Consider the following 14,856-nt stretch of genomic DNA (forward strand, 5'->3'; position numbering starts at 1 on the left):
ATGCATAAAGGTTTATAAAACAATCAATTTTAGTAAGTTAAAAATACAGAAAATAAATGTGGTACCTGGTTCTCTTACTAGTTCGTGTTCGATAGAGCTCCATGTTCTTTGAACAGTACTATCATCGACATATACATTTGCTGGGTTCTCAAGTCGCTTGCAAATATATTGAAATTGTTTTTTCTCTTGGATTATGTACAAGAAAAAATGAAGACAATCTCTGTTGTTTGCCATTAATGTTTTAAGTAGATTTTTTGTCTGATTTTCACGACAAATGGTCTCCGTTATTTCATCATGAGCTAAAATAGTCACTGCCTTTTCTTCAAACAATAGATCCGTGATATAAAGTGGTTCCAATTCGTCATATAGAAATGGTTCATGCTCTGTCAGACAGGTTGTTGTTAGAGAACGAAGATTTGGAGACAACTCTGGTCTTCCTGATCAATAAAAAAATCAAATGTGGATGGTTAAAACTGACATACCGGAAACTAAAACACACGTGTAGACAAACACTAACAACTGATTATTTAGATGAATGCAATGCACTTATATGTACCAGGTACATAGTAAACCCATTGATTTTTATTAGAAAACCCATAATAATCCTGGGGTTCGTACAAAAATATGCCAATTTAATTTTCGATGAAACAGGATTCTATGGTTTAAAAAATAAATCATATAATTTAATGTTTATAAATCATATGGATTTATCATTTTATTACTAGTTAACACTGCAATTTGTCACAAAACGAGCTGTAAAATCTTTAAAAGTTTTGTTAAGGTATACGTTTATTCAGAATGAAAAAAAATCCATTGATGATAAAGAAAAACCATCTACTGTGGAATCATTAGATTTCGTGGTGGCTCAATTTTCGTGGATTTCGTGGGTACCTCTCATCCACGAATTAACATCCCCAACGAATTTATAAATTAGGGATAAAAAGTCATATTCCTCTTGTATGTATACGAAAATACACGAAATTACGTCCCCACAAACCTGTAAAATTTAAGCAATCCACGAAAATTGGCCCCCACGAATTTTAATGATTCTACAGTATTTTGTGTTAAAGACCTATCGTGGTAGTGCCAATTTTCAGTTTCAAAAAAGGAGGTCAATGACCTACTTTTTGAGATAATGGCCATTGAATATTTTTTTAAAAATTTAAGAAAAGTCCCTAAAAATTTTACACTATGACTGAAACTTTCTTAATTGTGAAGACAAATACAAATTGCTAAAGTCTTTTAAAAATGAAATACATTTAATGAATGACAGTGACACTAAACAGACACGAAGCATTCACTTTTTATTGACAATTTTTATGAATATTCCAGTCCGAATCTCCCCTAACAATTTTCAAATTCCTACCCTTTTTTTATTCAATTTTACAAAAAACTGAATGAATGATAATACTTAAACATTTATAGCATTATACTTGGTATATTGACCTTACTCTGCAGGCATAAAAGTTATATGAGGTCAATGATTAAAATTTTAAGATATGGTGTCTTTTATCGTTTTTAAGAATTTTTCAGTATTTTTGTAGTGGGTGCCATTCAAATATCTAAACCAAAAAGTTAGATAAAAACAACATAAAATATGCAAAATTATGTTGACTAACAAATAAAACTTCGAATATTACAGTACTACCAAAAAATTTTCAGTGAAAAACAGAATCTGAAAATTTTAGTCCGAATTTCCTCTGTTTTGCTAAAAGTCCAACTTTGTTTGAGCCTAATTCCATAATTTAGTAAAAATATTGAATGGGTTGTCAGTGATAATTCATTTCATAAATTATGTTAGTGTTAAGAACAAATTTCACTCATGACATGGAACTTCATAACAATCGGAATTTGAGAACTCAAACCCTGAGTAAACAACGTCCTTAAGGCCAAAATATTTTCTTGGTAGATAAAAGGATTGTTAGCAAATTTAAATAGATTCTTACATGTAATTATTTTTTTCTTATTTAAAAAGTACTTTTTCTCGCAATTTTCATTTGATGATGTTGATATGAACTTATTGTTTTCGACATTTTGCCGAATGTCTAATTTATGATCCAGCATGCTTTCATTTCACTAATTTATTCCAAAACAATATTTGATTTCAAAACATAATTTGAATCCAAATTATATGAACTCTGTAAAGCACAAGTTTCATATTCATTTACCTGTGTCGATTAACTGAATAACGCCACTTGTCTACGCTATTTTGGGACAACCCTTGTACGTCGAATTGGTCGTCGATTCAATTCTTCTGTTTAATACTGTTTGCAATATTATTCATGTATAGTAAAACTTGGTTATAGCAAAGTTCTAGGGACCAATGGAATCACTTTGTTATATACGTATTTCGTTATATCCGTATAACGAATTCGTAATAATATCTAGAGCGAATTCACTATATACATGACTTCTTTTACTAGACAATAATTTTTGCAAAGTGAAGCTTAAAATAAAATTCATTTTTTGATACCTTTAATAATCTGATTGTTAATTGAAAAAGGTATATGAAAATAAATCCATTACAACTATTCTAAAAAATGGTAGTGCAAACTTTTTTAAACTGTAAAGACATTCGTTATATAGGTGTTAAATTTCGTTATTATACACCTCTACGGGACCTAGAATCAGTTCCCTATATCCGTTAATTCGTTATATTCGAATTCGTTATAACTGTAAATTTTTGCAACGACTTGCCAAGAATTTCACTCGGGACTAAAAAAAATTAGCTTTATCTGAGAATTCGCTATATCCGTGTTTAGAGATAAGTTATTAAAGAAAGGGAACTATTCAGCCGAAGAAAAGCAGAAATACAACGACAGAGAGAAGAAAGACAAGAGGAGGAGTTCCAAAAAAGAGCTGAAAAAAGGAGAAAAAAACGAATGCAGATAGACAAAGTGATGACATTGTTAACTATGGCTTGTGGAAATCACCCCGAGAGTGCAAACTGAAACTGAAAAAGCTGAATCTGACAAATGTAACGCTTTGAAAGCACAGCTTCGCTACAGGAAAAATGTTTTAAAGCAGACTGATCTAGACGAAAAACTTTATTCATTTTCTAAAATAGGCAGCAATGGAAAAGGACACCCACTGACTCACATGGAACTTATGTCTAATCTGTTGAAAGTTCTAAAATCTGTTTAAATTGATCACCTGCAAATCATGTATGAACATATTAATTACATCGATCGTTTTTTGTTCATATTTGATTTGTAAAATAATTTATAAAGATTAATTTGTGCAAAACGCTTACTATTGTTTTACAGATAATGCAGTTTTGTGTCTTGTAACTAGTATAACGTAGTACATGTATTAGTAGTGGCAAGACGTATTACCATGTACTAAATGAAGTAAGTAGATAATTAAAATATGTAAATGGATTTTAATTTGTCCAATTTAATCACAAGCAAAGTTATTGCGATAATTTGAACTATTTATATCGGAATTACAAATGTTTATTCGTTGACGTTTTGACGTCGTTTTTTGTCTGCGGGACGTTGGCGTAGGAATACGTTTAAATCCGAGGTGCGGAGTAATAAAGGGATTTGGATATCCAATAAAAATCAAAATAGTATGATTAAAGAAAGTGTTCATTACAATCCTATTGTACTTATTTTGATTTGTGATAATAATTTATATTATATATATGCCGATTATTAAAATTGATAGTATTCCCAAGAAATGGTCACAAACAATAACATAAGCACTACTTTTTGCGGTCTATTTTTAGTAACAATATATGACCACAGAATTCCAAAATGTCTTTTAAAACTTTCTCCAAGCTTTAAAATGATATATCACACTTGTGGAAAATATGTGATATAAAATTTGACTTGTGGATACTACATTTGGCCAGAAAAGGTGATACTTGTGTAAAAGCATCCTGTAAGTGTAGATTCAAGTTTGTTCAAATCATGGTCCCCGGGGGTAGGATGGGGCCACAACTTTTTCTGCAAGATCTACTGAACTTATTTGTCACATATTTTGAATTTGATATTGTACACTAAGTGCTTATTTGTTAAGCTTTTGTCGCTAAGGTGATGGATGTGGCCTCCGGGCCTTTTGTTAAATGATTTAGAAAATTAGAACTAGTATGCTATTTTACCAAACTGTATAAACTTTATAGATAAAAAGTTATTTTAGATTATGAAATATTTAATCAATTATCTTATGTGTAATTTACTAATGCATGCACTATAAAATTATAACAAAAAGAAAAATATGCAAAAAATTAAGATTTTTTGTGATGAACATTAGTCAGTGGTGGTTATGTTTGTTAATTATACCCCCGCTCCGAAGGAGAGGGGGTATACTGTTTTACCCTTGTGTGTCTGTCTGTCCGTCTGTCTGTCTGTCTGTCCGTCCGTAACAAAAATTTTCTGTCGCATTTATCTCAGCAACTATTTATCGCAGATGCTTGAAATTTTAACACAATGTTTGTTAAGGCATGCCATATTGTGGGATATATTTTTGTACCAATCGGACGTCAACTTCCTGTTAAATGACGACTTTGCTTAATTTTTTACTAAAAACTTTCAAACAAATTTTCGTCAAAGATTTCTCAGCAACTGTTTATCGCAGATGCTTGAAATTTTTACACAGTATTTGTATAGACATGCCATATCGTGGGATACATTTTTGTACCAATCAGACGTCAACTTCCTGTTAAATGACGACTTTGTTTATTTTTAGCAAAACTTTTCAAACAAATTTCCGTCAAAGAATTCTCAGCAACTGTTTATCGCAGATGCTTGAAATTTTCACACAGTATTTGTATATGCATGCTATATCGTGGGATACATTTTTGTACCAATCGGACGTCAACTTCATGTTAAATGACGACTTTGTTTATTTTTTGCCAAAATTTTCAAACAAATTTTCATCTAAGATTTCTCAGCAGCTATTTATCGCAGATGCTTGAAATTTCAACACACTATTTGTTTTGGCATGCCATATTGTGGGATATATTTTTGTGTCAATCGGACGTCGACTTCCTGTTAAATAATGACTTTGATTATTTTTTGCCAAAATTTTCAAACAAATTTTCGTCAAAGATTTCTCAGCAGCTATTTATTGGAGATGCTTGAAATTTTTACACAGTGTTTGTTAAGGCATGCCATATTGTGGGATATATTTTTGTACCAATCGGACGTCATCTTCCTGTTAAATGAGTACTTTGTTTATTTTAGCCAAAATTTTCAAACAAATTTTCATCAAAGATTTCTCAGCAGCTATTTATCGCAGATGCTTGAAATTTTAACACACTATTTGTTTAGGCATGCCATATTGTGGGATATATTTCTGTACCAATCGGATGCCAGCTTTCTGTTAAATGTCGACTTTGCTTATTTTGCATATTCACATCAGAGCGGGGGTATCACTAGTGAGCATTGGCTCACAAATATCTTGTTATGTAATGTGTAAATGTAGGAATTCACCTTCATTGAAATTAAGTATCAATTGTTTTATTAATTAAAAAAAACCATTTTATTATGAAATTAAGTTTAAGTCATGTTAAGAAAAGAGGTTAACGTTGTGATTAATATGTGGTAATGAATGATGAACTATGTCATGATAAATTATTAAACAAATATTGTCCCATTAAATCCCCCAAATTTTGATCTACATTGTCTCACTCCACCGAGCTGAACTTGGGTACTGGCATATGCTGTGGTGGACTGGTGTTCCATTCCGGGGAAGTTTATGACTCCCATCCATTTAGCACCATGCACAGATACTGGGGATAGCACAGGCTTTTTAGCCTTCATGGCTCGGACAAGGATTTCACTAACAACCCATCCACACCCACCCCACCCCATCCAACACCCAAAACTGCTTGTTAATTTTGTTAATTGATTTTTTTTTTATTTTCATGTAAATAATATGGCTGATTTTTGAAAATATCACAGGATTTCTTTTCTTTACGGAGCAATAAGTGTTAATAACAAATAATCACTAAAATTCATGAGTTTTTGTGAATAAATCAAAATTTGAATTTAATTTTTTTTTACTGCAAATTCAGATTTTGGTCATTTAATTTTTATCTGCATTTTTTTCTTTGACTTCATTGTGTTGTATTCTACACTCATTTTAATACCATATATTTACATTATCCAGTGTCTTTGCCTGTGATAACACTACGTATCGATTTTGTACTATATAACCCATAATACAAATGACGCCAAGTTGAGGCGAGAGCGGGGTTTGCTTATTTATATTTAAATATTTAATCGTACGATGGCCTACAATTATATAAATATAAGTAATAAGGAATCATTCTTTGAATATTATTAGGTGATGATTTCGGTCGGGGCGTGATCAAATCTATCATAAAGCCCTTCGGGCTTTAATGGATTTGATCACGCCCCGACCAAAATTATCACCTCATAATACTCAAAGAATGATTCCTTATTCCTTATATAAAAGAAGCATACACATGCATACAGTACATTGATATTCTATTCAAAATGTACTGCTATTTAACATTTCCTTAAATCTTTTAATTTTTTTAAACCTTTTTATTTTTAGTCATTTTTTTGGTAAAGATTATGTTTTCCTATGACTTGTTTTGTTTTATTGTAGAAGGAATCACCAGATATTATCTGATATAATTTTGAAAATACAAGATATTTAAAAAATCCCGAAATTAGTGATTTTTTGGCTTTTTTCCTAGTGTTGCCCTCAAAATGACAAAAATGTAATTTTTCATTAGAAATACGACTGAAATAGGGTTAACAGATCATAATTTACTAAAAATAACCATGAAATGTTTTCAATGCATTGGGTAAATTTTAGGTCTTAATGCCCCCTGAGTAAACTGCATTTTTTAGAAATCAGAATGGGTTACAAAGAAAGTGTTGTTTCAATAATTCAAATTATACGTTACTTTTTTACCCAAAATAAACACTGAATTTAATATGGTAGTGTAAGTTACATGTACATTACCTCTTCTCTGTATATAATCATTCTTGCTTATCATCTTTCTTATCAGATCATCTCTCTTCAATTGTTCATGTATTGCCCTCAAAAGCGTATTGCACGCATTTTCCCCTTTTTTCAGAATTATCTTAATCAGCTTTGATTTTTGACGAATGACATGATCACAACCGGTGATATCAGATATATCTGAATCATCAAGCACAGATTCAACCATTAATGTGGAATGATCAATTTCCGGAAGTTCCTTTCGAAGAGTTGTAAAACTATGCTGTATGCAAAGAGCGTCATCACCTACAAATAGATCGTTTGTTAAAAAAATATAATCACTGATGTTATATTTCTATTATTTACAGAACTGAATTCAATAAAAATCGCATCTGTTCTTGCTTATTAGATAATACCGTCGAATCGTCTGTATTTAAATGCAGATATAAGTTGATTAGCCAAGGAAATGGCTTACAAGCATAAATTCTTAGTACATGAAAATGTATAATGAACTCGCTTTTCATAGAAATGACTTTCACGTTTAACTTTCTTTGCACATGATCACAGAATTGAAAATGAATTAAAATATATAAAAGTAAGGTTATACAAGTACATGCATTATATACATGACAAAAAGGGCAATATTTTTGAAATGCATATGCAAGCTAAGGAATGGGAATCCCCACCCACTTTGGGAAAATTCAACTTTGAAATTTGACATTTTTATACTTGTGTATACACCGAACTGACTACGATTTCTTCCGTTTATAATATATTAAAGACATGTCATCTGTGCAGTCTACATATTCCCAGTTTTGGTAATAAACACCGGCTCCTTCAATTTATTAAAAGAATCTCATGCTTCTCTTGAGATATATTTGAAGTTTCTGATTCTGTGTGTTCTATTTCTAAATTTTGTGCCAAAACTGTAAAATCTGTAACATTTTCATTACAAGGACCTCGTTTACAAGCAATAATGACTCCGTCTGGAAAAAAGAATCAATACCGAACCGTAAAAATATCTGAAATGAAAATCCTCTAATGTTGTCAATGGAATTGAAACACACTTTTTTTTGACTTATTTATGTCGATGAAACCAAAGGTTCACTTAAGAAACGAATAACAGGAAATAGATTTCAAATCAATAACGGCGGTCACCAGCTTTTATACAAACACTTTCATTTCCCTGATTATTCTGTTTTGTCTATAAAGGAATTCCGGAAAAAATACCATTATAACAATAGATAAAGTCACCCCTTTGTATTTCTTACAATTAAACTCCAACCATTGCTTCCAAACTCTTAAATTATTTGAAAAAAAAACAACTCTACAAGGCCTTAAATATTTATCGACTTAAGGGACGCTCTTGGTATTGTGTTTGTAAAAAATTAATGTAAACTTATCCTACGTGACACATGGTGCTTCCTAACATGTCTTTAATACCTTACATTAAGAATGGCGAACAGTGAAGACTTACATGGTTTATGATTAAACTGACTTTCTGTTTTCAATGTTTCCAGCACTACAGTATGCCCCAATGACTCTAATAGGACAAGGAAAGGTGCATACAACTGTTTTCGTTCCAAAATGTTAAGAAGGCTATGTAATCGTTTATTTCTGTTCTTTAAATCAGTCACACTATCGTGGTCATTTGGAGAAAAATGACCTGTTGTCAACATTTCATCTGCAATTTCACGTGGTTCAAGCTCATAGTACAACACTTGAAAATGGTCCTGCAGCAACTGGCGGTTGACAGAGAATTTGGGTCCTTCTCCTTCTACAACTGCAAAATTAAAATTAAAAAAATGTCTGTATTCAATTAGATCGCACGGAATACATTTGGGTTTCTTACAAAACGAAATGAATAATTATTTTTTAATACGTATTTCTTACTTTTTAAAGCATTTTTTGCCTCACATTTCTGATACTCCTGAATTCTGTCAAAAACATGCCTATGGGAAGATGATTTCCGCATGCATTCAATGAAATCTTTGCATTTTTTTGTCTTGATGAACAGTTTCAGAATTTTTTCAATTCTGTAACTTTTCCCTGGCACTTTATTGATATATTCCTTACTAATTTCATCGGTGAAGACATTCATTTCAGTAAGCTCATTTTCAAAAATATCGAAAATGATGTTTTCTTTTAAAAACACAAATAATTGTCTGACAGTTAACCCATTAGAGCAATCTGAAAAATAAATAGAAAAGCTTATAATGTGGATAAGCGTTCAATCTATATACTTGCATTAACCGCATTTAATCATCTGTAATTAATAGGTAAGTGTGCTTTATTTTCAGTGCTTGATGATTTCCATCATTTCAAAACAAGAGACATTTTTTTAAAACATTAGTGCATGAGCAGTCTACATTGAGCGATTTTAAGAATCAACCTCTGTTTTACTTTATGTTTTATTTATGATCTTATATTCTTAAATGAAACATCGGGACTCAGATTGGTGACGTACATTTATCAATTCCTACTACCTTTAAAAACAAAACAAAGCAAAACAATTACTTTTTAAAAGTAAAATATTTATAAAGTTGGTTTTCTTATAGAACACAGAGTTACCATCTTGGTATTGTTGTGCCATTTGTGAATGTGAGCCTGGAGCCCAGGAAGACGTTCCTTCTAAATTATTTTCTGCATCACTTGTAAAAACACAATAAGGAAGATATTCTGAAATAAAATATTCCTTTAATTTATCTTTGGAACATTTAATTTTTTATTAGGTACTGAAATTCAAATGTAAATACATACTATTTTCATTCAACACAAAAATAACTAAAATTTTAAAGCAAACAGTCATAAGTGATGCAGTTAAATCGGTTGTTTATTTATCTTTATTTCACGATTTAAGAAAATTTTAACAGACAGAGCAATGAAATGTTGGTTTAAAGGTCATTATCAAATATCTTTATTTTTCTATTTATTTTTCTATCTATTTACTTAATGTGATGAGAAATTTATTGTTCCAGGAAACAAAAAAGTGCTACATTAGCTTCGTCTCGAAACAAAAAGAACCATGCAATAATGATGTCACAAAAAGAACCGTCTTTCTGTGCATAATCGAAAATCTATAATTATTATTTAATGTTTGCAGTTCCCTTAGCTTTTAGATGTTTATTTAAGCAATGAATCACGCGCGTTACTCAATTGGTATGCACACACCGCTGCAGTAATGAGACTATATCTTTAAAAAATAATGACACAAGACCTACATTTACATTTTTTAAAAACTTTTTGCCTTGTCTCCAAATGTGATTTAAACGTCAAAATTTCTGATTTATTCTAAGGGTAAGTTCAAATAAATGTAAGAGCCACTGTAACAGCCACAAGCGTGAACTTTGATTCTCGCTTGTGACTTTGCATTTTACAGCGGTCAACGTTTGTGACGTCATAATAAAACTAGTCATTTTAACCGTTGGGTACCCTGTGTGTGTTGGGGTCTTATAACTGCAGTATCTTTTCAAACACTTTACATGCAAAAAATATTTGAAATGTAAATATTCTTGGTTTAAAGTTAAATAACAAAGGTAAAATTGGTTCACTTAATGTATATAATATAATTAATATTGACAACCATTTATATTTTTTATCATTTAATTGATATAGGCTTGAACAAAATTCTCTTGATTCGGACTTTACTATTTTCTGATTCCGTCTTCATATAGAAAAAATACAACACTAAAATAACACAAGATAGCCTGGGGTCGCATCGCTTATCTGAGTATAAGTAACTTTGGTCATAATTATATTAAGCAGCCTTATTTAGCAGTGCATCTTGATTAAGTACCGACAGGGCCATTTTCTATTTACATAAATGCACTGCGTGTGCTGAATGCATGCATCTTCTATTTATGACATTAATTAACAAAGTAAATTTGATATTATCAAAATGTTAATAGAATTAACACTGTTGAATTGTACGTACATGTACATGTAAAACAAATGTATCGTAAGCTATAAAAAAGATTGAGACAGTACAAGATATATAACTTTGCTACTTGGATCCAATCGTTATCGTTTGTGTGTTTTTTGGTTTTTATTTTTGCAATTATTTTTCATTTAAATATTAATACAAACATTCGTATATTCCGCTCACAACATAATTTTAATGTACTACCTGAGTTATATATTTGAAAAAAAACCAGCTTATATGATAAAATGTACTAGATGTAGATTGTAGAACATGTATATGTACTCTTAAAAAATACATTAGATGCAGTCATGATCAGATAAGAAGTTATTACCAACATCCAAAATTTTGTTGTAACCATATTTTGCACAAAAGTTCTATGAATGCTCTCCTTTTAGCCATTTTTTATGAAATTTTTTACGGATTCGCCGACCCTATCTTTTGCAATATTGGGGGAAAAAAATCATTTTCCTCTATTTTTTACTACCGACCGAATTTTTAATCAATTATTCAAAAATAATCCGGAAATGTCCGTTCCTGTTTTCAACTGTTTAATTTTCATGAACAAACTAGAATGAAACATGGAATCAGAAACAAATCTATTAAAACAACTATTTTCAGCAACATTAAATAATAATAAATTATGAAAATATACAACAAAAAACTATACTTAACTATAGGATACAAAAACAATATTCAACAACAACAATGTCTTACAACTGATGTATTCTGTATCACAAGCAATAATTGACTGTTTATTTACATGGTATATCCACACATCGCTTATTTCAAATTTGTCTTCTTGATATGGCACCGTCTAGGAAGGGGAAACCGAAAAGTTTAACGCATGTGTTGTGACAGCCATTCGGAGGACATTCCCATCAGAGAACTACACTGGCTTTCAGGAATCTCATCTTGCTTCATAGACTTTATCTGGCAAACCTGGTGCGGCGTGTGGCGACGAGCTGGTTCTTGTTGACTGCAGCGTCGGCTGATGTAAGATGTGGTGGCTGATATCAAAGAGGACGTTTTCCATCATGTGTAGCTGCTTGACATGAGGGTATATGTCGTCTGCGCTCTACAAGATTCAACTGCAAGATATCGACATAATCTAAAAAAAAAATTAACTATGTAAAAAAAGACACTAAAATATATAATATAATGTATTGAATGTATTATAACTTTTTTTTTTATCATAAATAGAAAAACATTGAATAAACATACAATGTATTATTCAGTTTTTCTTTGTGTCTGTACCTACAAAAAATGTCATAATTAGAGGTTTGACAACATACCATAGGTAATAGGTTTCTTGTGTGGCTTGACAACTGCATGTTCACCTTTCTTTCTTTTTGGCAATCTCAGCTGCTACTGTGATGCACCTTTTTTTGTTACAGCCTGATGTCTTCCCATTTCATTGAAGTGTAAAGCTGATACACACAATCTGTAAATAAAGGAACATGTTAGATTATTTGGTTTAATGTAATGGCCAATGTCAATCACTCTCAATATTAAGTAATAGACCTCTAAGCTGTAAGTTTGGTGCAGAGGTGACAGTTTGAATACATCTTTCAGTAGAAAACTACCTCCTAAAACAGCTTATTGGCTCTGGATCCTGATAAAGATAAAGCATGTTATTATTAGTCCCCTACTGGTTTTCACCGGAGGGGACTATAGCTTTCTTCTGCGTCCGTCTGTCTGTCTGTCAGTATGTCCGTCTGTCCGCCCGTCTGTCTGTCTGTCCCACTTCAGTTTTCCACTGGTTTTTTTTTCTTAATGCGTTTGACGAATGATATGGAACTTGATGAACAGCTGCAAAAAATCAAACTACAGATCAAGTTTACACTTTTGTAGCGTCTGGGTTTTTTTAATTCTTTATTTTTTTATATTCCAATTTTTAATGTTCGGGTTTGTTATCCGGCTCGGTGTGTATCAAATAAACGAAGAAAGTATGTTGTCAGTAATAATATCGTGCATTACTTGGACCATTCCTTTTATTGTTTCTAACAGACAAATAAGTTCTGTAAAATAGTGTCAAGCATTGTGTTGTAAATTTAATCGACAGGATTTTTTGTATTATTACAATCGGGTTCGTTATCGGATTGGTCTGTTGAGACGGTCAGAAAGGATGTTATGCATAACTGCATTGTTTTCACAAATTTCTACAAACCGGTAGGGGACGTGTATTGCATATGCAATACTCTCAGAATGCTTGTTTAATCAGGATTTTAATTTAATTGTACTAATTATACAATTGATACTGCACAGTAGCACAATAGAAATTTAAAGTCATTTGTTTACCTTCTCTCAGTCACTGTTTATCTTTATTCAACTCGCCATGTAGACAGTTGTCATGTTAATCGACAACATGCTCCACCAAGGATGCCCATTTCTGCTCCTCCATCTCTCCGTTGTCTCCACTGTAGGCAGCAACCCAGTAACAGTGGTTGACAGAACCTTTTGTCTAGAGTCTGATATCTCCACAATCCTATTCCTTGGCCTCGAGTTTCTTTAAGATGCCTGTATTTATAAAATAACAAATTCAATCAAAAGGCAAATTGACAAGCTATGAAAACCAAGTGAACTTATGTAATTAAAAAAAACAATATCTTTACCCATATGCCAGACAGGTAGTGCTTCTTTTTGTGGTGTTCTATTCTCATTAATTTCTTCACTATTATGTGTATGTAGGTCACAAGGGTCTGGACATGGAGGCCGGCATTTTCAAATCGCTGCAGTCCCTCGAGTTCCATCTGAGTGGACCCAGCCACCTCATTACTCTGTAAAATAAAAATATTTGTTATCATTACATTCTTGTGTAAGGTTTTTTGACCATGAAACAGCGAACCATGTATAGGCCTATCATTTTTAAATGAAACTATAACATCATATTCACCTGAACTAACTGAAAGTCTACCACTCTCCCTGTCTCGACGGCCATCAAGGTATTTGGTCCAAACTTGTCAGAGACGCCGGGGGAGTCACAGTGCCATTCCCTCATAATGGTTGAGCAACTCGGCCTGATGGAAGTCCCATGTAAATAAAGCTGCAACATAACCTGACTGGATTCGGTTAAAGATTGATGCAGAGATTGTGGGAACTCTAAGATGGCGAAAAAGCGCAGGCACTTGGTTGTGTCGATTCCACTGAACACCATGCTACCAGCCAGGACAAAGTTGGACCAGGGCATTCCATGGTGACATTTCCGGCTCTCCCACTGTGTGGTATGTCCATTTGTAAAGGTGGAAACATTTCCAATTATGGTGCATCTGGTAACAGCACAAATGGCTCACATTGCTCTACACATTTCCCAAGTATGCTGGCCAAACAGGACTCAGACACAATAAACTATCTTTCTTCTGGCGGTACATCACTCCTCAGGGTATCAGAACCATGATGATAGTCTTCAACATCCTCCGTCTGGCCTAATGGGTCATAATCCGTGTCACTGTCACTATCATTCTCTTCAGGTTGTGGCGGCACAGGTTGGGGCGCTATTCCGGCAGCAACTCGCAGTGAAACACCGTCAAACAGGGTCGAGCACTGAATTCCAGTCGACACAGGGTTCTGATCAGTCATGGAGATTTTAATCTTACGTCTCCTTTGTGGCGGACGGATGTCAACCTGACATGTCTTCACCATCTGGGCAAAGGTGGCAGCAACAGTTACTTTATCGGCTGGTGAGGGATTTTTCTGTACAGGGGTGGCATTTTAGGATCTGCCTGGTTAGCTGACACAGTACACTGTCCTTCATTCCTTGTTTCCACCTGTTGAAGAACTTGGCGTAGTATCTACAAGAAAAAAAATTTTGTTAATAACGTTGTCACAGATATGTATTTTTTATTGATATTTTATTACAACAGTTTCAATCGAAGCATGCACTAAACAAATAATTCTTACACACTATTCAAATATCATGAAAATTTTATGTAGAATTTGGTTTTCAAAAAAACAAAACAGGAATTTGCTTTTTTTAAAAAGCCTTTATTGGTTCATTATAGATTTAAACGTTT

The 14,856-nt window shown here is 32.6% G+C and overlaps 2 protein-coding genes across 2 annotated transcripts in view; both read right to left on the minus strand.

Annotated features, from left to right (window-relative positions):
- Nucleotides 1-8,899, minus strand: part of LOC117687978 (uncharacterized) — a 47,661-nt gene extending 38,762 nt beyond the window's left edge. Inside the window, exons 1-4 of the mRNA XM_034465514.2 lie at nt 8,818-8,899; nt 8,402-8,707; nt 6,946-7,230; nt 66-437 (exon numbers count right to left, since the gene is read on the minus strand). Of these exons, the coding sequence (XP_034321405.2) occupies nt 66-437; nt 6,946-7,230; nt 8,402-8,707; nt 8,818-8,899 (1,045 nt within the window). The remainder of the gene's footprint in view (nt 1-65; nt 438-6,945; nt 7,231-8,401; nt 8,708-8,817) is intronic.
- A 3,465-nt stretch (nt 8,900-12,364) lies between these two features.
- On the minus strand, nt 12,365-14,666 carry LOC105319184 (uncharacterized). The gene is made up of 4 exons (XM_034465515.2): nt 13,740-14,666; nt 13,459-13,623; nt 13,145-13,363; nt 12,365-12,458 (listed from the first exon to the last, which is right to left on the minus strand). Exons 1-3 carry the CDS (start codon nt 14,031-14,033, stop codon nt 13,355-13,357), a joined length of 468 nt encoding a protein of 155 aa, XP_034321406.2. The 5' UTR covers nt 14,034-14,666; the 3' UTR covers nt 12,365-12,458; nt 13,145-13,354.
- Nucleotides 14,667-14,856: the final 190 nt, after the last annotated feature.

The sequence above is a fragment of the Magallana gigas genome, chromosome 1, assembly GCF_963853765.1.
Source record: "Magallana gigas chromosome 1, xbMagGiga1.1, whole genome shotgun sequence".
Taxonomy (NCBI): domain Eukaryota; kingdom Metazoa; phylum Mollusca; class Bivalvia; order Ostreida; family Ostreidae; genus Magallana; species Magallana gigas.